Here is a 26,209-nt window from a genome sequence, read left to right on the forward strand (position 1 = left end):
AGCAAAGGTTACGGTTGAATACACAACCTGGACTCTGCCCCCTTGCGATGATTCTCTATTTTATTTTTTTAAACATTAAGCGGAAATGCATCTTCATAAAGTGCTTTATATATGAGCAATGCCTGCCTCCTGTCTGTGCTGCTTATGGGAAGAGTCCTCGCTAGGCAGCTCCGGTTCAAAAGGTAAATGAAGGTTACTTACTTGTAACCAAGGTTCTTTGGGATGGACTCTGCACATTTCCACTCTTGGGATATGCATCAGCTGGAGCTGTTGAATGGTGCAGCCGTCTGCTAGTAGTGCCTATCAGAGCTCTCACGCGCCCCCTCCTACCCCTCCCCTCAGCGATCAAGCACTTTCTGAGCATAAGGCTGTAAAAGGGGACATGGCAGCAGCTGCTGCCTCAATGCCTTCCACGGGAAGAGCCATGAGTACTCACAGCGCCGCAGAAGAGGGGAAGAAGGGGAAGGAGTGTGACTATGCAGAGTCCATCTCGAGGAATCTTGGCCACAAGTAAGTTACCTTCATTTCTCTGAGTGTCCTCTGCAAATTCCCATTCTCGGGACAGTGTAGTCAGCAGTATAGACTGAAAGATGCATGGTGGATAAGGAGTCCTAATTAGAACAAGGAAGGCAGTATCAAGCCACCAAACTGGACATCTGATTGAGGTACGATATCTAACACATAACACTTGGGAAACATTTGTATTCAGCTCCACGGGGCTGCTTTACAATTTTCAGTTAGTGGGACTTGTTTGAACCACGCAACAGAAGCAACCACTGCTCTTGTGGCGTGTGCTCACTGCAGAGCAAGGGAGCCCATGAGGCACTGTTATCCCTTTTCTACTCTACACAGCCTGACCCACCGACATCAGTTTGTGTGGAAATGGATTTCATTTACAGGCATCCATGTAGAAAACAAAGAGCTTGCATGAACATCTAAAATCTGTAGTCCTATTGAAATAGAAATGTAACAGTCTTAGCATCCAAACAGTGTAGCTTTGACTTGCCCTTGTTTGAATGTGGTCTTGAAGAGTACTGGATTGATTGACAGGGAAATAAGAAATTATTTTTTGTATGCATTTTTGGTGCAGATGAAGAACTACTTCATCTTTATGAAAAATTGTAACTGGAAGGTGAGTCATTAAGGCATGAAGTGCACTAAACCTCCTGGCTGACATTATCGCTATAACAAATGCAGTTTAGTCAGAAGATGTAATAGACAGCAAGAAGACACAGTTTGAAGGGTGGAGACGAGGTGTGATAGCACTAAGTCCAAATCTCATGGGGAAACAGGCTGTCTCACAGGGGATAACGATTCAGCCTTTCAGAAACCTCAACGATATCATGCAAGAATATAGATTGACTACTGGTATATAAAAAGCCACAACTTCGGCTAAATGTACCCTGCGTGATGTAACAGATACATCCTTATTCTTTAGAAACAGCAAATACTTTAATATGGATTGAATAGGAGCTGACTCAGAATCAATATCCTTAACAGATACCCATAGTGAAAATCTTTTCCATTTTAAATGGTAACATTTCCTAGATCACCTTCTAGCGTTAAGTAAAACATGTACATCCATAGAGAACCATTCTCTAATTCTGTCAGAGCCCTGGTGCCCATGCTGTTAGATGCAATGAAAGTGGATCACGATGGTACACTTTCCCGTGCTGCTATAACAGAAGGTCTGGAGACACAGGTAAGCATCTGCAGTTCCCTTTGGAAAGAAGGAGCAAGTCCATGTACCACTGTTGTCTCGGCTATGCAGAGGTGATAAATATAATCCTTGCTGAGTCCTGTCTGATCATCTTCACAACCTTCACACTTAAAGGGAATGGTGGGAAAGCATACATTAGATCTGTACCCCATCTGAGCAGGAATGCATCTATTCAAGAGCAGAAGTATCTGCTCACCTTTTAACAAAAGCAATGGCATTTGGTGTTGAATTTTATGGCAAACGGGTCTATATTTGGAGCACCCCAAAGAGAGAAAATGTCCTGGATCACAGTCTTGAAGAAGTACCATTCTTGCATTCTGGAAGAGTCTCTACTTTATTGGTCTGCTAACTGGTTGAGCGATCATGCCATACGCAGAGCTACTGGACAATTCTGGTGAAGAATACATCCATCTCCAAAGCCTCCTCGCAGAGCTGTGAGGAATGGGCTCCTCCCTGTTTGTTCACACAGTACACAGCTGTCATAGTGTCCATGGTCATTTGAACCACAGATCCTTGCACCCAAGGGAGGAAAGATCTGAGTGCCAAATGAGTTGCTCTTCACTCCAGGACACGGATAGCCAGAGGGTCACCTTTCTGATTCCGGAGAACTTTTGTTAAATGATTGCTGAGGTGCTCACCCCATCCTGTTTTAGAGGCATCTGTTGTAATGATCATGAAAGGAGAGGGAAGGCTGACCATCACGCCCCTCCGTACGTGTTCCTGGTTCATCCACCACAAAAGAGCTTTCTAGAAGCTTGTTGGAATGTTAAGTATTAGATTCATATCCTGTACTGCAGGTCTGAAGTTTCTTGCCAATCAGTGCTGAAGGGGAGGGTCTCATTCTTAGTCTTGCATAAGGGGTAACATATACGGTGATGCCATAAGACCCAGTAGGGAGAGGAAGAACTTTACATTCTGAGATGGACTTTGAAGTAGAGACTGAATGGTAGATTTCATCTTCAGGAATTCTCCTTTGGAAGGTAAGCTCTCATCATTCTGGAGTCAAGTGCTCCTATGAAAAGGATATTTTGTGAGAAATGTCAATAGGGATTTCTTTTCATTTATCAAAAATCGCAACCTTTCTAATGGAGAGCATGTGAATTGACTGACTCCCTTCATTTCATCTGTGGCAGCTGCTTTTAGGAGCTAATCATTGAATTATGGTAAAATAAAAATCCCATCTTCTCAGAAAAGCTGCCAGTACAGATAGACATTCTGTAAATACTTGGGGTACACTAGAAAGGTCAAAGGAGCGAACCCTGTGTTGGAAATGACCTATGTCAAAATTAAGGTACTTCCCATGTGATGGGCTTATCAAAATATGAAAGTACGGTTCTTTGAGATAGAGAGCAGCAAACCAATCTAGATGGGACAAGGAGAGGATAAGGGATCCTAGAGTTAACTTTCTGATATGAAACCTTTGGATCTATCGGTTTAGCTTCTTCAGATCCAGGACTGGACAAAGACCTCCATCTTTCTTAGGAATTAGGAAAGAGCAGGAGTAGAAACCCCGATTTCTTAGATTTACTGGAACCTTTTCTACTTCTTTCTCCCTTAGTGGAGTGTTGATTTTTGTTCTTAACACTGAGTTGTAAGAAGGGTCCTGATGGGGGAGATTCGTTTAGAGGAAGGTTCTCAAACTGGATCATACAACTGTGTTTTATAGTGTCCAAAACTATAGTGTCCAAATGGCATAAACGTTCTCCAACTGTTAGGGGAACAGAATTAAGGCTGGGTTTCTGGTTCCCGATCTTCATGTCAAACCTGAAGTTTAACTGTAAGGAAAGAAGAAGTGGAGGATGAATTCTTTTGTCTCATCTTGGATTTAAAGGGACATCTTTTATATTGCTGCTGAGAAGCAGAGGATTGCTGTTGGTAGTGTTGTCTGCCTTTGCTGAAATATGAAGATGAAGAATAAGGTGGATAATATTGCCTTCAATATCTGAAGGCAGCTATAAGAATTCTTCTCTTGAAAGGTTACAAGAGACCCAGTGAGCTAGCTGTTGATCTTGTTTCTTTCATTTTCTCCAATCCTCCATCCATTTTAGAGCTAAGAAGTCTATCCCTTTCAAGCAGAAGATCTTCAATCTTTGACCTTGTTAGATGGGGAAAAGTGGACGAGCATAGCCATGCTTGTCTTCAGACAGTTATCGCTGCAGCTATCCATGTTGAAGATGCATCAGAGACAACAAAGGGTGCTCTCAGTGCATGCTCAGCACCATTACGGTCCTCCTTAATAGGGGGCATTATTAGTCTGCAGTGCTCATCAGGTGGATTCTCAGTAAAGCATGAACTCTTATCCTACAGGGGAAACTGGCTAGACAGTTAGCGATCCTCATGCTTAAAGAAGACGAAGAGCATTCTATTTACACCTAACTTGCTAATGATTAACAAAGTAAGGCACCTTCCTAGGGATCTTGACTCCCAAGAAAGTTCACACCCTCGCATGACTGGAAGGAACTGAGGTGACCATCGCCACGCCCTCTTTTATAGCTCCACCCTCAGAATGTGCTCAAAGCCGGGGGGTGAGGGGGGAGGTGGAGTTGGGGGGGGACACATGAGCACTCTAACAGGCATTGCTAGGAGAAGGCTGCACCGTTCAGTGATACCAGTTGACACATATCCCCAAAGTGGGACTATGCAGAGGATACTCAACGAAGAAACTAGGATTATTATTAAGAGGCTCTTCCCATACAGCTGGGTAGCACAGAAATCACGCTCATGTTCAGAAGGATGGGGCAGTAGGATGGAGACTAAGCTTTGTATGAAGCTCATGTATACTTGGATGGGGCTAGGGCACCATGACGAGAATCAGCCACAGGTTGCACCCTCTTGGAGTTGTGCCTGAGCACTGTCTGCCATTTATGAGCAACAGATGGGGCTGTGGGGCAGAGACAAAATATTGTTCAAAGCTCATGAACAACTGGATGGGGCTGACGCACGGGACTGCTTGAAGCTTATGCTCACAGTCAGATGGGGCTGCTGGGCTCAGAAGAACCAACATGCAAAAAATTCTCACAGAAACAAACAGGGCTGTGCAGTGGAAACAACAGCTGATGCGCATGTTCAGTCACATGGTGTGTGTGTGTGTGTGTTGTGTGTATATGGGTGTGTGTGAGAGAGAGATCAAAGCGCTGTCTGAATCTCCTGTTCAGTGGGACATAGACAAGGTGACCATCATCTGACACCCATACTCAGTTGGACGGGGACGACACCAGCTCCACCCACTCCAAGCAAAACTGATCACTTTGATTCTTTCTAACGTCTTTGGTGCTGCCGGCAGGCTCTCACTGTTCTGGGAGTATGGGGTGTAAGAAGTGAAGGGTCTAAGCAACAGCTATGTTCAGATCCCTCCTCTCTCTCTGTAGCATCAGGATGGGGGAGGTCCAGGGTGCTGCCTCAGTTTGGATCTTTGAGACATGTTTGAATCCACATCTGGATGCAGGGGCCCAGTTCTTCCTAAATCCACATGATAATGCCCTAAACACTCAGACATTGTATAACACCAGTCACAGAGTCAACAGGACTGAATGCATGAAAACACAGACATGTGGAGTGAACTCTGACCTGAGGAGGACCCTTCCTCGCTGGCCATGAACATACTTATTTCCCAGGGTCTCCTGGTATACTTAAGGGTTGAAGGGCTTTAAAATTTGTAGGCAGCCCAGAGACAGATGGGCTTCTGCATTTCCTACAGCTCTGTTAAGAATTCCTGTACATCAGAGACTGTGGGAATGGAGCATCTCTGGTCCCTGTGGAAGTGAGTTGTGTGTCTGGCTGGAAAGGGATGGGGATAGGAGATTCCTTAGGTGTTGCCATTTGGTTGCACCTGGGGTTCTGGCCCAGCCCAGCTGTACACTGGGATGGGGAGGCAGCCTTGGAAATTCAGCAATCAGCAAAAAATGAGACAAGTAAAAACCACCATGAGTCTGTCCAGAACTTTGCTTGTGCTCTGGAGCTGCCTTCACACATGGAGATAGCACATAGGTAGTAAGCTTGACTCCGATTTATGCTACTGGTGAGAGACAGAGGGATAGACAGACACAGCAGTCACACAACTGGAACACAGTGGGGCATGCACTCTGGGGAAATTCATTGGGTTGGCCCCCTGGACTCTGGAGCATGTCACAATTCAAAGCTTCCCTCGCCTACTCAAGGCCCCAGGTCACCTTCTGGCCAGTCACATTCAGTTCATGCTTGGGATTTTCTTCTTGTCACTCTGCAGTGAAAATGGTATTGTTTAAACATGAACTTCCTTTCTTAGGGTCCTACTGCCTGTTCCTGCCAGGTAGCTACATTGAACAGATCAGCCATTTGCTTGTCAATGTCCTCAAGGGGTACTGGCCACCACCAGGGTCTGTGCTGGGCTCAGACAGGATCTTCAGGCTGAGAGTCCCCTGTGACTTCTCCGTGCAGACACTGGTCACTGATGGTGTCTGTACTAGAGTCTGCATGGGACAGGGCTTCACGTTCACTCAGTTAGAATCAAGACAAGAACCTGACGTGACCACCTCAGTTGCCCTGTAGCTGCTCAGCCACCTGGCAAAGAGGACAGCATTCTCCTGCTGCCCAGCCCAGATAGCCCCTTCTCTGTCTGCCATTTTGTCCCACGTCTAGAAAAGTTATTTCATTTCAGGAGCTGAAACAGGATAAAATGCTACTTTCCCCATCTCACAACCACCCCTCACCCCCGAGTCTGCTCCAGGGCCCAGGCAGTGAGCTAAAGATGTCCTAGGGCAGGGAAACATGTATTCAAAGGAAAAGACATTTGGGGCTCTGAGCTCTTCCAGTTCTGACAAAGGGAATGTGGTCAGCTCTCAGGGAGCTGATGGGAAAGGTGCAGGAGGAGCAAATGCTGGCGGTGGGGGAGCTGCCAGCTAATTCACTCTCTGCCTTTTCCAGAAACCTTACAAATGCGAATGCTTGATTGAAAACTTGCCGAGTGACCTGGAATTTCCCCCCGCCCCCGTGCATCCTCTGCTGTCTGTCCCCCTGGGAGCAATGATTTGGGGTGGGAGGGCTCTCCCAAGCCATAGCTGGAACCATGTCAAAGCCAGAAGGGAATTTCCTCAGTTTCCTGCTAGAAATCAGCAGCACATAATATCACAGCACAGGGACACAGACATGCTACTGGGGCACAAAAGGGGAAAGGGGGGGTGTGAAGTTCACACTTCACAGCAAGCTCCACTCCCTCCTCTCCCACATCCCAAAGGTTGTGGGAGAAGAAGGGAGAGTGACTGGCACGTGACACACAGAGCAGCACAGGGAGGACAACATGGGTTTGCTATGAGATGAGAGTATGCTCACTTACACAACTCGCCCACCCTCCTGAGGCCTGAGGTGGTTCTAGACAGAGCAGCGCAGACATGCAGATGTGAGAGCAGGAAGAGAGGCAATGAGAGAGAATGTTAGCATCAGTCCGGGGCACAATAACAACACGGAGAAGAATGAACAGACTTCATCCCAAACCATTCCAGAACCACTGCGACTCCCAGAAACCCATGCTGGGCCAAAGGGCTGGCTCCTCACACTTCCCTCCCATTGCAGAGGTCTCTGCTGGGTGGAAGAAGCTGAGGAGAATGACCAACTGAGCAACAGTGGGAGGGTGGGTGCAGCTGTATTGAGAAGCGAACGTGGGCAGTCCTTGCTCTTCTGAGGTGGGGCATGTTCCCCATTTCACAGAAATGTGCTGAAGTCTATGGTAGAAAAGCAATTCTCTAAGTGCTACACTTATAATTGATTAGCACTGCAGGGTTTGGTGACTCCCTCACAGCTCTTTCACTGCTGGGTATCAGGCATAAGCCTGACGTCAAATGGTTTCATGCATCCCCCAGGGCGGTGCCCCAGCTCTCTCTGGTTTGGTGAGTGTGCAGTAGTCTCAGCCCCTCATCTGCAGAGACAATGCAGAACAGAAAGGGTTTGAGGTCTGCAAGTGGCATGAGTGAGGCTTGGATGCTCTGACGGGGTTTGAAGTTTACTGTGATGCAGCAGACCAGAGGGGGCTGAGTGTGGTTCTCGGGGAGACGTTAAAAGGGATCCAGGTGATTGGAACCAAAAGGATTCGGGGAGCCAGTTCAGTTCAGTATTCACTGAGTTCACATTCCTGCATTTACTAGAGAAAATGGGACATTCATAATCACATGAATTCAACAGCCAAAGCCGGAGACAATCTGACAGTGGTATTCCTAAAGATAGGGAGTAGAGAATGGGGGGATGGGGGGGGGGAAGGAGAGTATGGGGAACAGAGAGAGAGGGGAGAAGGGGAGAATAAGAGAGGGAGAAAGAACACGTGCATGAGAGAGAATGCTCTACAGAAAGAACAAGAGAATGAGAGCGGTAAATACAATTCAACATTTTATCTGACCCAGAAATCTGCTTTAGTGGTTTGATTTTTGACAGTTGTGAGAACAGTAATAGAACTAATGGCCAATAGACTATTAATGTGCTCTTGAGAGAGAGAGAGAGAGAGAGAGAGAGAGAGACTATTTCCCAAAGGGGACAATCCCAGGTTCTCTGGGTATGGAAGTTTGGTTTAATCCCTACCAGAGGGCCTGCAATAAACTGTAGGTTTTTCCTGCCCATTCAGGGACGCTAAGAATTTCTCTTCAGAAAATGAGATTGAGCTCGTCATCTGGTTTCCAGAAAATAGCTGGGCCAGATTGAGTGTCAGGAAAGCTCAAGAGAGTTGTCCGCTCTCGTCCCAGACGGAATCCTGCTTCTGCCTAACTCCTAAGAGGAACTCCTAACCATTCCCTTTGCATATTTCAAAATTAAGTCTCTCCCCAATGGATTTGAGAGTACAGGAACCTGTTTTAGAACATAGCTCACCACATCTCCCTCCTAACAGGAACTCTTCATCTCTCTGAATTACATTTCCAGAATCCTCCTTGTTTCCTGAAGTTTTGCTCACTGTATCAGGGGCTTTAGTCAATATTTCAATCTGGTATTGGTGTTACGAGCACAGGGGCTTAACCTTGGATTAATTAAAAGTTTCTACAAGGAAAGAGGTTGCACTTACAATGGAACAAAGTTCACAAGAACATTGTACTGAACATATAGCTCTCTCCTGCCTGCATCAGACTCCAAAGGGAGAGAAACAAGCAATTTAATCGGTCCCATTGTTTCAGACATAACTGTCTTCTGCCAAATGAGAGACAGCAAATGAAATGTGCTGGCAAGCACCCAATACTGGACACAAACGTCAGGCCCAAGTGAGTCTTGCACTGGTGGAGGCCACCCCCGATCCTTATGAAGCTGCAGAGCAACCCAAAGTCAATGCATAGAGCAAGCCCCACAAACACACCTGTCTGGCTCATAAAGTACGGTGGCCATTCCCCTAGTGAACATCTCTGGATTTCAGTGGGTTTCTAAAGAGAGTGCTGTCCCAGCTGGATGTCACAGTAACAACTTTGCTATGCTTGCTAGAATGAAGTAGAAGAGCAAGAGGACTTCCAAGCTCTTTTTGAAAAATGTCCCTCCCATTCTTTTAACGTAAAAGGGTCTGGGCATGAAACGGCTTCCCTAGCTTTCCTTGGGCAATTTCAAAGACTGCAGAACGCCTGTAAGTCAAGTGAAAGTCTTTCTGACACCTGACACTGCTGTGTCTCTTGGTCACAATCTGCAGAGTGGTGAAACAGGGAGAAATAGGAAACAAAATCTGTATTTCAATCGAAACCATGGACAACAGCAAATCTGCATTAGGAATAGGAGACTTATAAACACAACATCCATGATAACCATGAATGCTGCCGCAACGTTGCTTACTGCCCCACCCGTGTGCCTCAGATCTGCCTTTGGTGGTGAGAAGGGAATTCAGGTCTAATCCTTAATCCACAGGAGACCTCAACCCTCCTCTACAAGGCCCAGCCTCTCCTAATGGGAGAGGGGCTTTTTTCTATTCACCATGTATGCAACCTCTGGGACTCTTCAAGCCAATCTCTTAATCTACCCACACAATGAGTTTGAGTGAACATGGTGGGACTCCTACAGAACCACTCTAAGGTGGCTTGCAGGGAGCTTGCTACATTGACTGCTTCTACCTTCTGCTAGGCAACCTGTTCCTTGACCATAGCCTTACAGCTGAAATGTGGCTCTTTGGAGGCTGATCTAGAAGCAGGAAAGTCCTGAATTCCTTTAGCTTCCTTTTTGTGACCTTCCTTTCCAGTTTTAAAGTTGGCAGGAACAGTCTTCTCCCTGGAGCAGAGACTCTATTCCCCTATACCAAGGCAATAATTTGTATAAAACAAAACTTCATCACCGGACGCTCTCAGTGCTGACATCAACACTGAGGATAAGCTTTGTAAGGTTTAATTCCTGCTTTTTCTGGCCACTTTGACACTGAAATAATCTGTCAGGGGCATGGGTATGTTTCTTACCAATGTGTAGGTAACGTGTTTGAGATACTCATTCCTATGTGATAACCCAGTGGGCATAAATGAGCTGAAGTCAAGGTTTGCTCTTCTACTCACTCCTCAGAGTAATGGGTGCATGAGCTGTGATTAGTACGTTAGTGATCAGATGAGGTGAAGCCAGCTGTGCTTGCTGTGATATGAACACATGCTGAGACTTATTACCCACAATGCCCCTGTCTCCTTGTAGGCAATGCACATTAACATTTAAAAAACACAAACCCACCCATTCTTCCAGGGAGGGAAATCTTTAATTGGTTTCAGATTAGTGTGTCTGCTCAGGATCAAAGGGCTAATTTCTTTGCGGGGAGACAACCATTAACGAATCACTAGTTCTTCATCGACTAACCCAGAAACATGGCCCGTACTCTCCCGATACCGTGTCTCCACAGCTGTGTCCCTACAGGGCATGTGTATCACGTTCTACTGCTGTCTGCAGTGCCAGGTCTAGAAGGGAAACCTCAATGACGGAGACAGAGACTGGTTTCAGGAACGCCATAGCATCCGCCTCATTGAAAACACCTTTGGGTGGTGGCATAGTTTAGGGACCACATGGAAAACAACATACCAGCACCCAGCAAGTTTGCAGGTAAGATGAGTTTCAACATTCTTACCTAGATGGCTTCCTTAATACTCTAGCGCTTGATCTCTGGTCAATTTCCCTATCATTTGGGTATGCTCATGAGCAAGGCATTATCCCTCTGACACACACCAGGCAGGGGAGGGCTGGGCCACACTGAGTTTCAGATCACAGAGGGTATGTCTACACTGCAATTAGACACCCACGGCTGTCCTGTCCTGGCAGACTCGGACTGGAAGCTGGACTCTAGGAACTGTGAGGTAAGAGGGTCCCAGACCTCAGGGCGCAGCCAGAGCCAGAACATCTACACAGCAATTAAACAGCCCCTTATCCCGCGTCAGCTGGCACGGGCGAGCCGCGGGTGTCTAATTGAAATGTGGTGCTAAGGTGATCACACTGAAGTGTGCCTCCATGAATAGGGGCTTCTCCACATTGCCAAACATCAGGGGCTCTCCTGAAGTGAAGGATGGACTCTACGGGAATATGGGGCCCATTCTGCTTCCACTGAAGTCAACTGGAATTTTGCGCCATCTTCAGTGGTGCAGAATCCAGCCCTATGTGAGAAGAAGAGAGCACAACTGAATGGGTGGGATGTTCTTAGCACTAACACTCACAGTACCTGCTCCACCAACACAATCCAGCTCTGGACAGAGCCTCAGTTTCTAGCTCAATTGATTGCAGGCTGTTCCCACACTCCTTAAACTCACATGCCCCGCCAGGAGGCAGAGGGACCACCCTTTCCTGGGGAGGGAGGGGAACACAGATTTGTTCACCTAATACTGGCATTCTCTGTTCTACTTCACCATTGGACCCTAGTCCCAGCCTAGGGGGACCACCTTCCTGAGAGGTTGGGGGAGGAATTTAGTTTCTCACTTCACCTAATTCTGGCACTCCTGTCTGTACTCCTGCACTGGATTCAGAACCTGACTTGGAAAGGCCACATTCTCTCCAAACAGGAGTAGAAGTGGTTGTGTGATTGTACCTATACACCAGGGGATCCCCATTATGAAAGGGCCTGAGAACAATGGATCTAATTTCATCTTTGACTTGACAAACACCAAATCTGAGCCCCTCAATCAGCTCTCCATAGGAATCTGCCCTGGCTCTAGAATGAAACTTCAGTTCTTTTTTGTGCATGAGTTTAGACACAATGAGGAGACAAAAAGCCTACAAGGAAACAGGGGGTTGTAACTGCAGTGGCGGAAAGCTTACACCAGAAATGTTACACCATTTGACTGAAACAGAATTAATTGATGAGTGTATATAGAAAGAGGTAGCTTTACCCTAGGAGCTAAATGCCTAAAGGGCTTATTTTTCTTCTCTCTCTCTTTCAGATCTGTAGAAATACAAAGCAGTTGTGGGTTTCCAGAACAGCACCTGAAAAACTCAGTTTTGCATCTAAAAATTTGCTTCAAACGATACATCTGGCATGTTCTGTTGTTGCTTAGACACAAGAACCAAAACCCTGTGCAGAGAACCCTCTAACCCGGATTCTCCGCTGAATTAGCTGGCACATAAAATTGAGACTGTGTCGACACTATTGAACAATCCTGGCTTGAGTCGAACACTTGTTCACAGGTACGCCTTGAGGTCCAGATGACCATGGTTACAGCACAGCTGATCAGCAGAGGTGGGAGGTTTAGGTCTAGGTTCACTACACCCAATGAGAATGGCACAACCCTGATGAGACTGGATGGCCACGGCCAGAGTCACATGACACAAGGACATTAAACGAGAATGCCATTTTAAACATATGTTTTAATGTTGTACATGTAACAGGTGAGATTCGCCCTGTATGGCTATACTTTCAGACTCTGGTGCTAGGATGTAGGTCTCCAGCTGCCTTTTCACAGCTCACTATGACTTACTAGGCCTACCACTCACTGATCAAAGAACTCAGGGATCAGGAGTTAACTTTGGAGTTGTCTTGTGATAACGCATGTCACACAGTGATTCCACTGTAGTGTCCAGAGAGCGTCCTTCAGCTGCAAGCTTTTCATAACCCTTCCGCCAGCTAATGTAAGGCTAGCACTCCAGTGGAGCTACTGCGTGACGGCTCATGTTGCCTTAGAGGCTAGCACACGGTAACTCAGAAGTTAACTCACCTCACAGCTATTTCATGGTACTGGTATGTTTCTCTGCTGCTCAGAACACTGGATGTTGGGACCTGCCGTCTCCAAGGGCCACATCCACATTAAAGATGAAGGTGGCTGCAGCTAACTTTATGCTGTGCTTGTTGGGCTCCATGGGCTCCTTGCAATTGCCAATGTGGTTGCGGGTTGAGCAAAGTTTGGGTGCCACACATGCCAGCGAGACTCCATGACTGGATGCTGCCGCATGGCTCTGCCAGGATCCCCTGCCAGACTCTATGGTGCCGTTTTGAGCACTGTCCTGCAGGATGTGTGCTGCATCCGTGGACGGGGAAGCGCTGCCGTTTTGCCACTATTGTCCAAAATCTTCATCTGTGCATAGAGCATGCGACATTTGGCCAAGCACAGCCTTCCTCACCCTATTCAGCAATGGCCTAAGAACAGGGAGGAGAGAAGGAATATTCTCACTACTGATTGCCTTAACTCGGACCTTGTGTTCTCTTCATTATCAGTGCCTCTTGACCTCTTTTTCAGTGACTCTCATCAAACGTCCTTCTGGGGGAGCCTGTCTTGCAAGGAGACACAGTCAGAGAACCCAGTTTCTGTCTTTCATCCCTGGAGCTCTCTAGCCAGGAACTCTATAAACCTCTGGAAGAGAAATGCACCATGGTTTGCCTGTTGTATACTCAGAAATTAATGGGATAAGGAACAGACAAAACTGCGCACCATCGGGTCTGCTTAATCAGCCGTTCTTCCAGCTCCCCCCGGGCTCTGGTCTAATGAGAATCTCTGGCAATAGTAGCAGCTGTGCTGGGATGGCTTTTGGGAGCAGCGACCTCACTGTCTTTTTCAAACCACGGGGAGATTCCTGGGCAACTCCCTGAGACCTGGCTTCAGCTTGGCCCCTAACAAATGGCCCTCATTCGCCTCCTGAAGCAAGGAGGGGCTCAAGGACGACAGCACCAGAGGTTTTGGCAGCAGCATCTTCACTCCCCTTATGCAACCCTGCAGGATCCAAAGGCCATTTCTGGCAGCAGCAATGGCAACTGTGGGCTCAGGGTCATCTCTGGCAGGCGGGACCTCGCTATTCTTCAGCAACCAGGCGCATCCAAGGGCTGTCACTGGTGGTAGCAGCAGCAGATTTAGCTAGTTCGGCTTCTCTTGTCCTTCGTCACAGTACTGGAGGGACTGAAGGGTAGTGTGCTGTGGAAGCTTCGGGTGGCAATTTCTCTCTTAAAACCAAGCACAGGGACTGGAAAGTGTGCGGAAGTGGGCTGCATTTGTATATTTGTAAATTGTTCTCTACGTTAATTTCTGAACTGACAGGAGTTGAATAAAAGAGAAGGAATTAGCACAATGATAGAGAGCACCTCACATCACTCTAGAATATCCTATTTACAGCTGACTTCCTGGGAAATATTTCCAGTTCTTGGACACCCGCCAAGTGCACCAAATTTCAGAGAGGAAAGGCCACAACTTTCATAAAAAGTGAATGAGAAACACTTAACTCTACAAGACCAGCAAAAGACGCTATACGCCTGGGAAAGAGCAGCATCCCCCTGTGACAGTGTGGGGGAGGGTGGGGTGCTGGCGGCTCTCTGCAGGGCACGGGACTGAGGGGCCGTGGGGAACAGAAGACTGCAGTGCAGGAACTGATTTCACGGAGCACAGTGAGGGGGCTCTCTGGGAAAAGGGCTGGGATCTGGGATGATGTCTGTCAGGGAGCATGGGAGGCCAGCATCTTTTGAAGCATGACGGTCAGAAGAGTCTGGTGTCCCAGAATACGTGGGGATGGAAAGAGCTGGGGCAGGGGGGAACTGGTGTCTCGGGTGGCAGGTACAGTGGAGAGGCAGGCTGCAGCCATTCAAAGCCCATGGCCGACAGAGGGTGAGCAGATATCTCAGTGCCTTTGTGAGACAGGGGAGGAATGTGGCGGGTGAGGGTCCCTCTGCAAGAGAGGGGATGGTGTTTTTCAGGGAATGTGGGGGATGGAGAGAGGCTGTCACTCAGGGAGCAACAGAGGTCGCAGGGTGTTTATCTGGCGTTGGCATATCCGAGGGGGTATGTGGGGCTGGGAAAGCTGGTGTCTCTCAGGCTGGGGAAGACAGAGGAAGGCTGGTGTCCCTGGGAACCCAAGGTAGGGGGGCAGAAGAGGCGCTGGTCATGCTCATAGCCCTCAGCACAGCGTACTGAGATATTTAACCTGCTGGACGGGGAGAGGCCACTGTGGCCTTCCCTGTATAGCTCCACCAGCACAATCCGAGTCGGAGCTAGAAATCCAGGCTTGGGCCCATGGGAGGGAGCTGAGCAGGGCAGGAGCACAGGGAGGCTATGGGCAGCCAGGGTCACTTGCGGAGCATGGGGATCAGGAAGGGTCTGTGGGCAGTGGCCATGACTCAGGAAATGGGGAGGCTGACACTACTAAGGGCCCTTGAAGGAAGAGGCAGGGCTATGGGAGGCTTGTGTTCCTGGGAGTCTGCGTAGGCAGGGCCGGGCTGGTGTCCCTTGAGATCTGTGAGGAATGGGGAGAGATTGATACCACTAAGGGAGTATGGAGGTCACTGACGTGTGGGTGGGAGCTGGTGTCTCCTGGGCATCGTGGGGATGAAGGAATCTAACATAGCTGGGACGGAGAAAGAAGCTTCTATGGGCTTCTTATCCCTGTCTTCTGGGGCTGCAATCTTGTCAGAGCTCAGTTTCTGGCCAGGTCTGTACTTGAATGAGAGACCTGAAGAGGAAAACCTCAGGTAGTGTGGGCAGTGGTGTGGACGCCGCAGTGGGGGCGTTCGCCCCTCTGAGTCAGTGACAGTCTCCAAGCCTCAGGGTGGGGACAGGAAGGGCCGTGCTGCAGGGAGGAGCATGGGTGACTGTGTCATGGTGCTCGGGAGACCCGCGTTATGGATGGTGGAATGTTGACAGATGTGATGTAAAACTGAGGCCCTGACTACTCACATGGCATTTTTCCTGCCAACTTTCAGCCAGCCTAAATTCCCTCTGCAGTTTCAGTCGGATACGGGATTAATTTGCATTTCATGTTATAGAGGTAGTGCGTAATGTTCCTGTGGCCTGTTCAAAGGCTGCCACATCCCACCTCAGAGGTGGCTTGCTTTCACTGATGGGTTACACAATTCCTATGTACTTAGTCTGAGAGCATTTGGGATCCTTTGGGACAAAAGGCACTAGAGAAATGCAAATAATTATTAACTGTTCAGGAGAAAACACTTAAAAGAGGAACCCACAACCAAATACAGCAATTTAACAACAGATTCAAGACATAGAGAGAAGGAACATGAAACAACAGAAAGGCAATTTGAAGAGGAAAGGAGACAGTGAGAAAGGTCCGTGTTTGTGGGCAGGATTAAGGAGATGCCCCAAAACCAAACATGACAATTTCTAGGAGTGTCTGTCTCAGCTTTTCTCTCCTCTGTGCAGCTGAGGAATCCTGACATCTCTGAAATGTTCCTCAAAATGCATCTTGTGATTATGCAGCACATTTATAGGCCACCATTGCTGATGAGTTTCCCTATCTTCCTGGAGTGCCTACACTCTGCACCAATCCCCTCCCCTGACCAGCATAAGTCTTACCGTGCTGCGACCACAGGTGACTTCTTCCCGGGATCTAAAGGGGGCCCGGTAGGTTCCTCCCCCAGTGATCGTGTATCCTTATTCAGCTGTTGTAACCGGGAACTTAGCTCACTGATCACAGTTGGTTTGTCATCCTCAGCCCCGTGGACTGGCCTGCTCTCCATGGGGTCCCCCCATAGCTTGGATCTTCTCTGAAAGAGGTAGCGTGGCCGACCAACACTGGCTGAAGCCAGAGTAGCCGCATGTTGCTGGGAGATGAGCTCACTGTCCGAAGACTGCTTCAAAAGTGGGTCCCTGAAAGTAACTGGCCCCTTGCTGAGCTGGGACTTGAGTTTTGGCTTTGGAGGCACTGGTGGCTTCTCGAGTATAAAAGTTTGTCCATCCGCAAAGGAAGTGTATGTGTCAGTAGGCTCCCCGCTTTCAGAGGACAATGTAGACATACTGGAGACTGTAGAGATGGTGCTTGTGGTCTCCAGGTGATGGTCACTTGAACTTCTGGTGTCCACCTCTTCTACTCCTGAATCTGCGGCAGACTCTGGGGCTACGGGGGCATCAGAGGGCTTCCCTGAGGGTGTTCCACCAGTGGCAGAAGGTGCTACGGCTGCCGCTGGCATGGATGGCGTGCGAGGCGTAGCCAGCTGGCTGATCGGTGTGCCAGGGGTGGTGACTAGTACCCCATTTGCAAACTCATCTGGTGGAGGCACCAGCCCAATCTTGGCCAGTTCCTCCCTGGTCTCTTCATCACTTGAAGACAGCTGAGCTGGTGGGAGGGTAACTGTGTAGGGCTCCGCTTCCTCCTCTGAACTTCCTTGACCAAGTGTCTTGTCAGATGCTGGACTAACCGGAGACTTTCCCACAGGGCTGGGCTCAGTTTCCGCTTTGGGCAGCTCTGCCGGCTCCACGCTTGCTTCAGGAACATCTGGTGTCTCCTCCTTCATCTCAAGTCCTATTTCCTCTTGGCCATTACTGGTTGCATGGACCATGATGAGGCCGGCTGTCTTCTGCTGTGATGTGTCCATTATACTAATGATCATAGATTTCTTGTCTTCATGTTTTTTCTCTTCTTTCACAGGTGTTTCTGCTCTTGTCTCAGTCTCTTTTCTCAGTGTTGTTGGAGTCCCCCAGTGGCTTTTTGTAGGGGCCAAAGTCCCAGGAGCTGCTCCTGCTGCCCCTTTGGCTCCGGGCGAATATGCAGGTGACACTAGGCCCTCTAGCTCCCCCCTTTCTGGTTCTTTGGTTTGGATGTCCACAAACAGGGGTGCTGCTCGGTCTGAATCTGGGCTCTGGATTGGGGTGGGCGACCTGGATGGGACTTGAGTGGACAGGGCTCGCTCCCTTGCGGCCAGCGCAAGCGCCAGGGGCGAGTTTGGATCTAGGGGCTTTCCTGTGAGCGGGTGGATGAACGTTGAGGAAGAGCTGCTAATTAATGGCTTTAAAGCTGAGACAGGTGAAGGCAGCAGTACATCTCGGCTTCCTAACAGCCGCTCATCAATAGACCTGGACTGCTGCAGGGATGGCATGTCGATGCTGGGGGGGCTCCCTTCAATGGCCCCAACCGAGAGGAAGACAGTGGATTTCCGCCTCTCATCAAGACGACGCTCTCTGTCTTTCATGACTCCAGCTATGGCAGTGGCAAAGGGGATGCTCGAGGGGTCGACCTGAGCGATGCCAGCGTGGTGCTGATACTCGATGCCACTCATGCGATGGCTCCGGCGTGTGGGAGAGGGCTCCCGCGTAAAGCCTCCAGTGATGGATAAAGCTGCTCTTTCCTGAGCGTCCTCTACTTGCAGCTGCTTCACTAAAGGGCTCTTCTTCCTCTGGGGCTTGGTGGGAGCAAACAGGCTAACGTTGAACTGGCCCATGTTGGCGTAAGGGTTATCAATCACTCGCCCTTTCCTTTTCAGCTTCTCTGGGGGTGTGGCGGAAGGGCCAGGCCGGGGGATCTCTGTTGGCTCTACAGGAAGATGAGAGGAGTCCTGCAGGATTATCATGGACCGGGCTCTCTTTTGCCTTTCAGGATACGGGATGGAAGTCCTTGCCTGGTCATACATCTCAGCTGCACTGATAACCTGGGGGAGGCCATGGAGTTTGGCTTCCAGGCTCGGCTTAAAGCTCGATCTTATGGTATCATAAACCCTTCCCGGAGGTGGAGGTGGGGAGAAGGATGGGGGAGGGCCTGTGTCAAAGTAATATGGAGACGGAGGAGGGGGTGGAGCCGTCTGAGGTGGGGGTGGGATTCCATGCCCTTCCCTGACGGTGTCTTGCATTGACGTGCTCCGAGGAAATTTCCCATCCATAAAGGAAGCAGCAAGTTTCTCATCTTCACCTAGGAAACCAGAAGAACAGCAAAGTCAGAATCCCAGAACAAAGGGAGATGGGGCCTGCTGAGAATTCAGTCCTTCCCTGGGCACTGCAAGCTGGAGGTCTGGTGCCCTAGTGCGGGATTCCACTTCCAACTGCATTTCTAGTTTTGAAGCGACCCTCCTCATCTTTATGCTACACGACTAGCCACTAATTTCGCAGCTTGCTCCCCTGTTTGACGAGACAGGGTGCAGGGCAGGCAATGACTGGCTCCCACTATGTCCTTCATCAATTTATTATAAATCCCTCAGTTGGTCCTTTCCACCTCTTCCCTGGCCAGGCTAAATAATCCCAGGGCCAAATCCAGAGATGCTGTAATTAGACACAGAGTCCTTGGACACAGTCACCAAATACCAAGGTGCACGGGAGCTTCCCTGAAGGCAGCCAGAAGGTGGTTGGGGTTGATTAGAGCCAGGGGTGGCTGCTACAATGTACATTCTCACCTGCACCCTCCCATTTTGCTGCTTGCCCTGCCACACTTCTATCTTGTCCCCACTTCTCCTCCCTGGGAGTGAATTACACATATTGAAACTCAGGGGAATGTGTCCAAGGGATCTGCCTTCTGTGCTGGTAAATAGATTCATAACTACGGACCAATGTCTCTCTCCACTACTCTAGTGTTTTGAATACTCAGTGAGACTGTTTTCAGGCTAAGGTACCACTCAAAAGAAGGATATCAGCGCCTGGGCTGGCAAAAGGCAGTCTGGGGGAGAGTAAACTGATGTACCGTGTACACTCAGGGGGCCGAAAGAAGATGTGAGTTACACCAATTTAGACTCTTCCTGGTCTCCCCTGTGAATCTGGCCCCTCCTACCCCAACCCCACCTTACACCTCAAATCATCATTTGCCTTCCTGGCTCTGGTCAGCCTCAGCTAGATCTTCCTCAATGTGAGTAACCAGTCTTGGGTGAGCACCGAAGATGAGGGCGTGCCATGGCTTGGCATGTCAGTTACTTTCTCTATTATTTTGCATCCTGTTCTGCTTTTCTAAGGCAGCTGCGTACTGCGCTGGGCAGGCAACTTCACTGCGCTCCAGTGAGCCCAAAGGCTTGTGAGCTACTGATTAACACCCCAGCTTGCCAGGCACTAACTCTCTGGGCAGACGAGCCCCAGGAGTGTTCACCCCATGCCCACTCATTTCTGTTTCATTTGTATTTTAAACACCTGTTTCTATTCCTTTCAGCCCCCGCCCACTTCTATATTTTATGTCCATCTCCTGTGCTGACGTCTCATTTCGTTTTCCAAGGAGAGCGGAGAAGCCTCATTAACTCCATGGCCCAGATGGGGCGAGGGGCCCAGCAGGAGTCAGTGATTCGCCCCAGGTCACTCAGGGAGTTGGCGGAAGAACTGGGGCTTGAGCCCAGCTCTCCTGGGTGCCTGGCCAAGTGCCTTCGCCATAAGGCTACGACAAGTGCCAGGGATGACATGTATCCCCTTCAAACTGCTCAGGAATCTCTTCTGTTGCTTCCACGCTAGAGAGAAAGTGCCCAGGGCTCAGATGGATCCCTGGAAAGGGAAGGGGAAGGAGGGTGGGAGACAAGACACTTTCTCCATTCTGTCCCTACCCACCATTCCAACACAGCGCCACTGTGCTGCCTTCTACGCCCTGTAGAACTGCACCCCATCTACTTATCCACACTCGTTCCTCATTGCATGGCCCTGCACGCTCTGCTGATGATGCCAGGTCTGATGCCCCAGGCATCCACTTCCTCACAGCCTGCTTCATGCCTTTCTGCACTGCCCTTTTTGAGCTGGTTCACCGTGACGCTCCCCTTACCTCATTCTGATCTTCCACAGCCCATTTCTACTGTGATGCCAAAACGCGGGCGCCAACCAAATCATTTTACTTCATTTCATTTATTTATATTATCTATTATAGAAAGTAAATAAGCCAACAAGAAGAATATCCATGCTGAGCATACGCCTGTACTGATAGCTGTGCAATCTTGTCCCTGGGTCTGATCCCTCACCTTCTGCACCCTGAACCACCAGTTACTAGCCTTTTTGTTGCATTATGGGCCCATGGGCTCCAAATATCCCCAGCTGGTTCCAGGCCTCCATTTCTGATAGGGAATAGAAACTTCCAACTGTCTTTGTGGGATCTTTCCCTGATGCCTAACACGTAAGTTGAGGTGCTTCTGTCAGACAAACCAGCAACTTCTGAAGCTGTTCACAGTCATGAGTAGAAGAAGAGAAGGCAGTGGTCACTGAAGACAGAGAACACTGGTCTGGGACTGGGGCCAGGTTCCTCCACTCCTCCTTTTCATCTGACTCAGATGGCTCGTGCTCTAGCTCAAAGCAGAGGACACCTTTCTCTGAGAAGCAGTAGTTGTATCCCTTTGCCAGTCTAGGGAAGGGTAGATTAAGATACAGCATGTCTACACAGTAACTTCTTAGTAGGAAGTCCATGACAAGGAAGGACATAAGAAAGCTGATGTCAGATGGGCCACTTAGGTCAAGGTATAAAAGGCCCAACAGGGTAATGAGCCTGGGTCAAAGTGGACAAATCCTCAAGAGTCCAGAAAAGGCCAAGGGGCGAAGACTATCTCCAGATACCTCAGGAGAATCAGACCTGAAAAGAAAAACGTAGACCTTGCCTGTGTGCCTGAGGTGTGGCTTGACGATACCACAGACCCCAGGCTGGCCCACCTCCTTCCCAAGATACTCCCTCCTTTATAATCCCAGAAGTGAAATGTATGGAATGGGGAAAGGAGAATCTGGAGGAGTAGGCATAGTATTCGACTCTGACATCAAACCCAGGAAAAGCCCCACCAGGAACACTAGTCCTGGAAATGCATCCACCTCCTCTGGGACGGCAGAGACAAAACTAACTGTGGTATTCCTAACAGGCAGACCAAGCAGCATGGTGCTGGAATCCCCTAGACTTCCGCATCAGGTAGATAATGCCTCTGAACTGCTGACCGGAGACAGTCACAGACGTGATCCGATCTTTATTCTGGATACGATCACAGGCAATACAAGAAATATACCCCTAACACAGACAGACCCCCAGCTTCTCCTAGGCAAAAACAGAGCTCTGCCCCTTTTCAGTGAGAAGGTGGCCAAGCGGTGATGGGTCACACTCCAGCTAGCCTGTAGTAATCCTAAGAGAAAGCAATGCTCTGGGCCCTCAGATAAAAACCCAGAAAGACAGATAACTGAGCGGTCCAGAACCCAGCACAGAGCAGTCCAAGGAATATCTTCTTGAATATCACCGTCATCTGGGACGGTCTTTCTGGAATCCAGGCTTGGCTAGCACACACCAAACCCACCACACAACTCCTTCCTTCACAGAATTCGGCCGATGCCACAACCAGAAAGCCTGGGCTGAGTTGCCACTGGCCACATTCCCTTCTTAGATGGTGCAAGAGCCAAGAGTGTTTGGGCCCCTCTCTGCCTTAGGGACGTGGCCCCTGGCTCCGCAGTAACTGAGCGCAGTATGTGATGTGCTGCATTTGTCCTCCACACACCGCCTGAGGCAGGGCAGCATTAGCACCCTCCTTTTACAGCTCAGCGAGTCAGCCACAGACACACCAGGGCCCAGATTTTAAAGGTATCTAGATCCTACTCGGTTCAGTGTTGCAAGATCTAAGGCACTAAGTCTCCTTTTCAGAACTGACTTAGGCACATGATCCTCAAAGCTATTTAGGCACCTCTCTGCCTCTTTAGGTGCCTAAATCCACCATTTACGCACCACTGAAATTTTCAAACCTGCTGCTCAGCCTCCATTTAACCCTGTAGGCACCTAAATCCTCTGGGTGCCTACGTTCCCAACAATCAGCTCCCTGAATGTTGATGCTGGCCCACAGCCCATGAGCAGCTTGGAGCCTTGGCTCACACCAATGCCATCGGTCTCACCAGCAGGGCCTGATCCTGCTGGAGTGTTCTGAGCACATCTACGACATAACCCTTCTCAGACTCTGCAGGGAGATGGCCGGATGCAGGCCACCAACGTATAAGCCTGCGTTACAGACAGCTAGGACAGGACAAGGTAGGGCGAGCTGGACAGACGGAGACAGAGATGGAAGAGGCTGTTTCAGCTGATAGAGCACGGGCTGCCTAAGCAGCTGGCCTGGGCTCAGGTGCCTGACTCCAGGAGGGAGTTCACAGCTGAGGTGCCCGAAGACAGGCAGGTTTCTTCTCTGGTCCATCAGCCAGGAGCATCAGTCAGCTGCTTGGGCACCTAAGCCCTTCTCCTCAGCATTTCACTCCTGGCTAGCTTAGGTGGCTCCCCACGCAGCCTGCTGGCTTTTGAGGATCCCTTTCTTAGGTGCCTGTCTCTCCCCCTAGCCTGGGGGCCTAGCTGCATAGGTGGAAGGCCACCTAATGACCTTTGATGATCAGGGCCTTCAGATCCTAAGTCAAGTCAAGGGAACCTAAACTTCTAAGTGCCTAAGGGCCAAACTTGTAAAGGTATTTAGATGCTTAACTCCCTCTGAAATCATGAATGTCCTCAGGAAGTAGAGCCAGTGTCCTCTTTGGTTTCATTTAGATGTCATCGATCCATCCCGCAGGACTGGCCCTTAGCACCAATGACCTTGGGGCAGACGGCTTGGGATCTAACAGTCTCTAACATTTCTTCTTCTTCTGTTCTGCTTTCCAGGCACACAGAGCTCTTTTGTAAACCCCTCAAGTTCTTTGGCTCAAGGAACTTGTTGTATGTTGACACTGAGGTTTTTGTCCATGAGTCTTGAGCCGGAGATTCTAATCGTCAGCTCTAGCTGTGAGGTGTGCTGGGAGAGTCTAACAGTGCTAATTATGCATCCCTTGAAATCACCAGGGTTCTTTATTGATCAACAAGTTCGTTGCTCTTTGTACTGTTTTTTCCACTAACATGTTTGCCTGTGCATGGCATGGGCTTGTCAGGGTGGGCTTGGACTGAGAGATCAAAGAGAATTTCTGAAATAAGACACTTCTGAACTGGTGGTCTAATAGCTCTTACTAGCTCACTTGGAATTCCATGGTGAGGCCCCTGTGATTGCCAGCACACACTGCTACTCAATGAGCCGTGGAACAGCTGAATTCACACAAATCTGAGTAGCAGTTCACTAATACAAAGTATTATTCCTATTTAATTCAAATACATCTGTGCCAGCCTTGGACTAAGGATGATTGGGAATCACGTGTGGCTTCACTCCTTGTATCTGCTCACACTCAGATACCATATTTTTGATAGCTGTCCCCATGACAGGCCAGAATTGGACATCTCTGCTCAAACTTCTCCAGGCCCAGGTGAGTGGTGCAGATCATATTTAGCATTTCCAACCTCATGTTGTGTGTATTATCTCTGGTATGACAGTAGTGCCAGGAGCCCTGACTAGGTCTCAGGGCCTCATTGTCCTAGGCACTGTACAAACAGGACAGTCGTTGTCCCAGAGAACTCAAACTCTAGGCTTATGAAAAGATGCCTCAGATGTCTGAAACACACAAATCCTCTTTCTAGGTCCTCTTTCTGCAATTCTCTGCTTTCCCTATTTACAGGCACTCTTGAAAGCATGTCTGCTATACAGAGCTCCTTTCTGGGTCTGTATTTCATTTTTAATGCGTGTTTTTGCAGTTTTATGATCACTTATTGAGTCTGGGTGGTGCTTTGCACAATGATTTTTACAACATTTCCCAGCTGCCTATGACCTGATCCTATCTCGAACAATTACTAGCCATAAGCATTTTCACAAAACAGCTCACACCAGAACCAATGGCTAGCATTTCTCTTTCAGTGTGAACATGTGTGTGTCAGTGGTTTGAAAGCATCCGCCTCCGGGTGACCATTTTGCAGGACTGTCCCGAACCCATTTAAGTTTGCATCAGCAAAGATCTTCGGCTCTGAAGAAGAGCTTTATGTAGCTTGGAAGCTTGTCTCTTTCAACAGAAGAAGTTGGTCCAATAAAAAGTATTACCTTACCCATCTTGAATCTCACAGTATTCCAGTACCAGTGCTTCTTTGCCAACTTGCTTTTAATTCCCCAAAACTTTCCTCTTGCCAGGCATCCCTGGACCATTCTGTACTGTCCTCAAGCAGCATTCTGAATGGAGCACTTCACTGTGACGTATTAGGGATGAACTAGCTTAGATGTGTGAACGTGCATAGGAATCTCTGTACGACCCCCGTTTTGAGGACCTTTCCATTTGTACAACTGCCTTCATCCTTCTTGGCTTGTACTCAAGGAGTGTAGGTTCATCAATGGCTATTAGCTAAGATGGTCAGGGATGCAACCCCATGCTCTGGGTGTCCCTAGCCTCTGTTTGCCAGAAGCTGGGAGTGGACAAGGAATGGACCACTTGATGATTCCCTGTTCTGTTTATTCCCTCTGAAGCACCTGGCACTGGCCACTGTTGGAAGACAGGATACTGGGCTAGATGGACCTTTGTCTGACCCAGTGTGGCGGCTCTTACGTTCCTATTCAGTTGTGCTCAGATTTAGCCCCGTCTGGTATTTGTTTCTCTTCACTTTAAATAGCTTTTCTTTGGCACAGAGCAGAACCTTACAGTCTTTCAGTGTATTACTGATCTTTCTTTCCCCAAATCAGCCAATCAGCAAGCACTTCCACCCCACCCAGATCCCCAGAGATCTGAGGCATTATGCTTTGGTCTCCTCAGGTGGTGAGGCAACCCCAAAAGGAAGTAATCTAAACATGTATCTACCAAAAGGCGAGTTGGTGGCTCAGACTTCTGCACTTCCTTTATCGAGTCAGACCTGCTAAAAGTCTTGGCTTGCATTCAAAACTGAAAATACTCTTGCATGCTTAAGCCTTGCTGTGGCCTCCTCTCATGGTGCTGCATCTCACCTGGCCTTATTCCAATCTTTTGGATCTATGCAAATCCTTGGCTTGTTTGGTTTATTATGGTGATCATACTCTTAGCCCAGTCAGCTGGTGCCTGTATTTGCTTCCAATATCTTATTTTACCATCCATTCAAGTTCAGCTTTTACACTTTCTCAGTGCTAATGGTACTTCATACCTGTATTTCTGGTGGCACTTTAGGATCTACGCTAACGTGATGTATTATATCCTTATTGCATACCCATCCATTAAACACCTCAACCAATTCTTAGATATCTGTGGCATCCTGTTTTGAAGACAAGTTGTATACACATTTGATCATCCGTATTTGCATACTGCTCTTCAGCTTAAGCCCGCATGAGAACACGTGTAACCTGTTCTTATATAAAAAGAAAAGGAGGACTTGTGGCACCTTAGAGACTAACCAATTTATTTGAGCATGAGCTTTCATGAGCTACAGCTTATGCTCAAATAAATTGGTTAGTCTCTAAGGTGCCACAAGTCCTCCTTTTCTTTTTGCGAATACAGACTAACACGGCTGCTACTCTGAAAGCTGTTCTTATATAAACATTCCCCTGAGGCATTGCCACGGGGGCTAATTTCATGTCCATTAAATGAAAGAAGCACATTTTTTAATTTTAACATTGGGCAGTCACAATTAATTCTGTATAAGCTTGTTGTGATT

At 48.6% G+C, this 26,209-nt stretch overlaps 1 protein-coding gene and 1 long non-coding RNA gene across 3 annotated transcripts in view; one reads left to right on the forward strand and one right to left on the reverse strand.

Moving 5' to 3' along the window:
* The window catches only part of SHANK3 (SH3 and multiple ankyrin repeat domains 3), a gene marked incomplete at its 5' end in the record, with an annotated part of 664,505 nt that overhangs the window by 13,479 nt on the left and 624,817 nt on the right, over positions 1–26,209 (reverse strand). Inside the window, 2 exons of one of the 2 annotated variants that reach the window (XM_084611264.1) lie at positions 7,799–7,905; positions 16,384–18,709. In XM_084611264.1, coding sequence (XP_084467390.1) covers positions 7,857–7,905; positions 16,384–18,709 — 2,375 coding nt within the window. In that variant the 3' untranslated portion in view covers positions 7,799–7,856. Of the gene's footprint in view, positions 1–7,798; positions 7,906–16,383; positions 18,710–26,209 lie in introns of those variants that run through there. The other variant, XM_084611263.1, reaches the window with a different exon arrangement.
* On the forward strand, positions 365–13,966 carry LOC311511033. Its single transcript, XR_014709187.1, has 4 exons — positions 365–510; positions 10,521–10,717; positions 12,043–12,286; positions 13,333–13,966. It is a non-coding gene; the product is annotated as an uncharacterized lncRNA (long non-coding RNA).

This window comes from Lepidochelys olivacea (assembly GCF_965140295.1).
Source record: "Lepidochelys olivacea isolate rLepOli2 genome assembly, chromosome: 1".
NCBI classification, from domain to species: domain Eukaryota; kingdom Metazoa; phylum Chordata; order Testudines; family Cheloniidae; genus Lepidochelys; species Lepidochelys olivacea.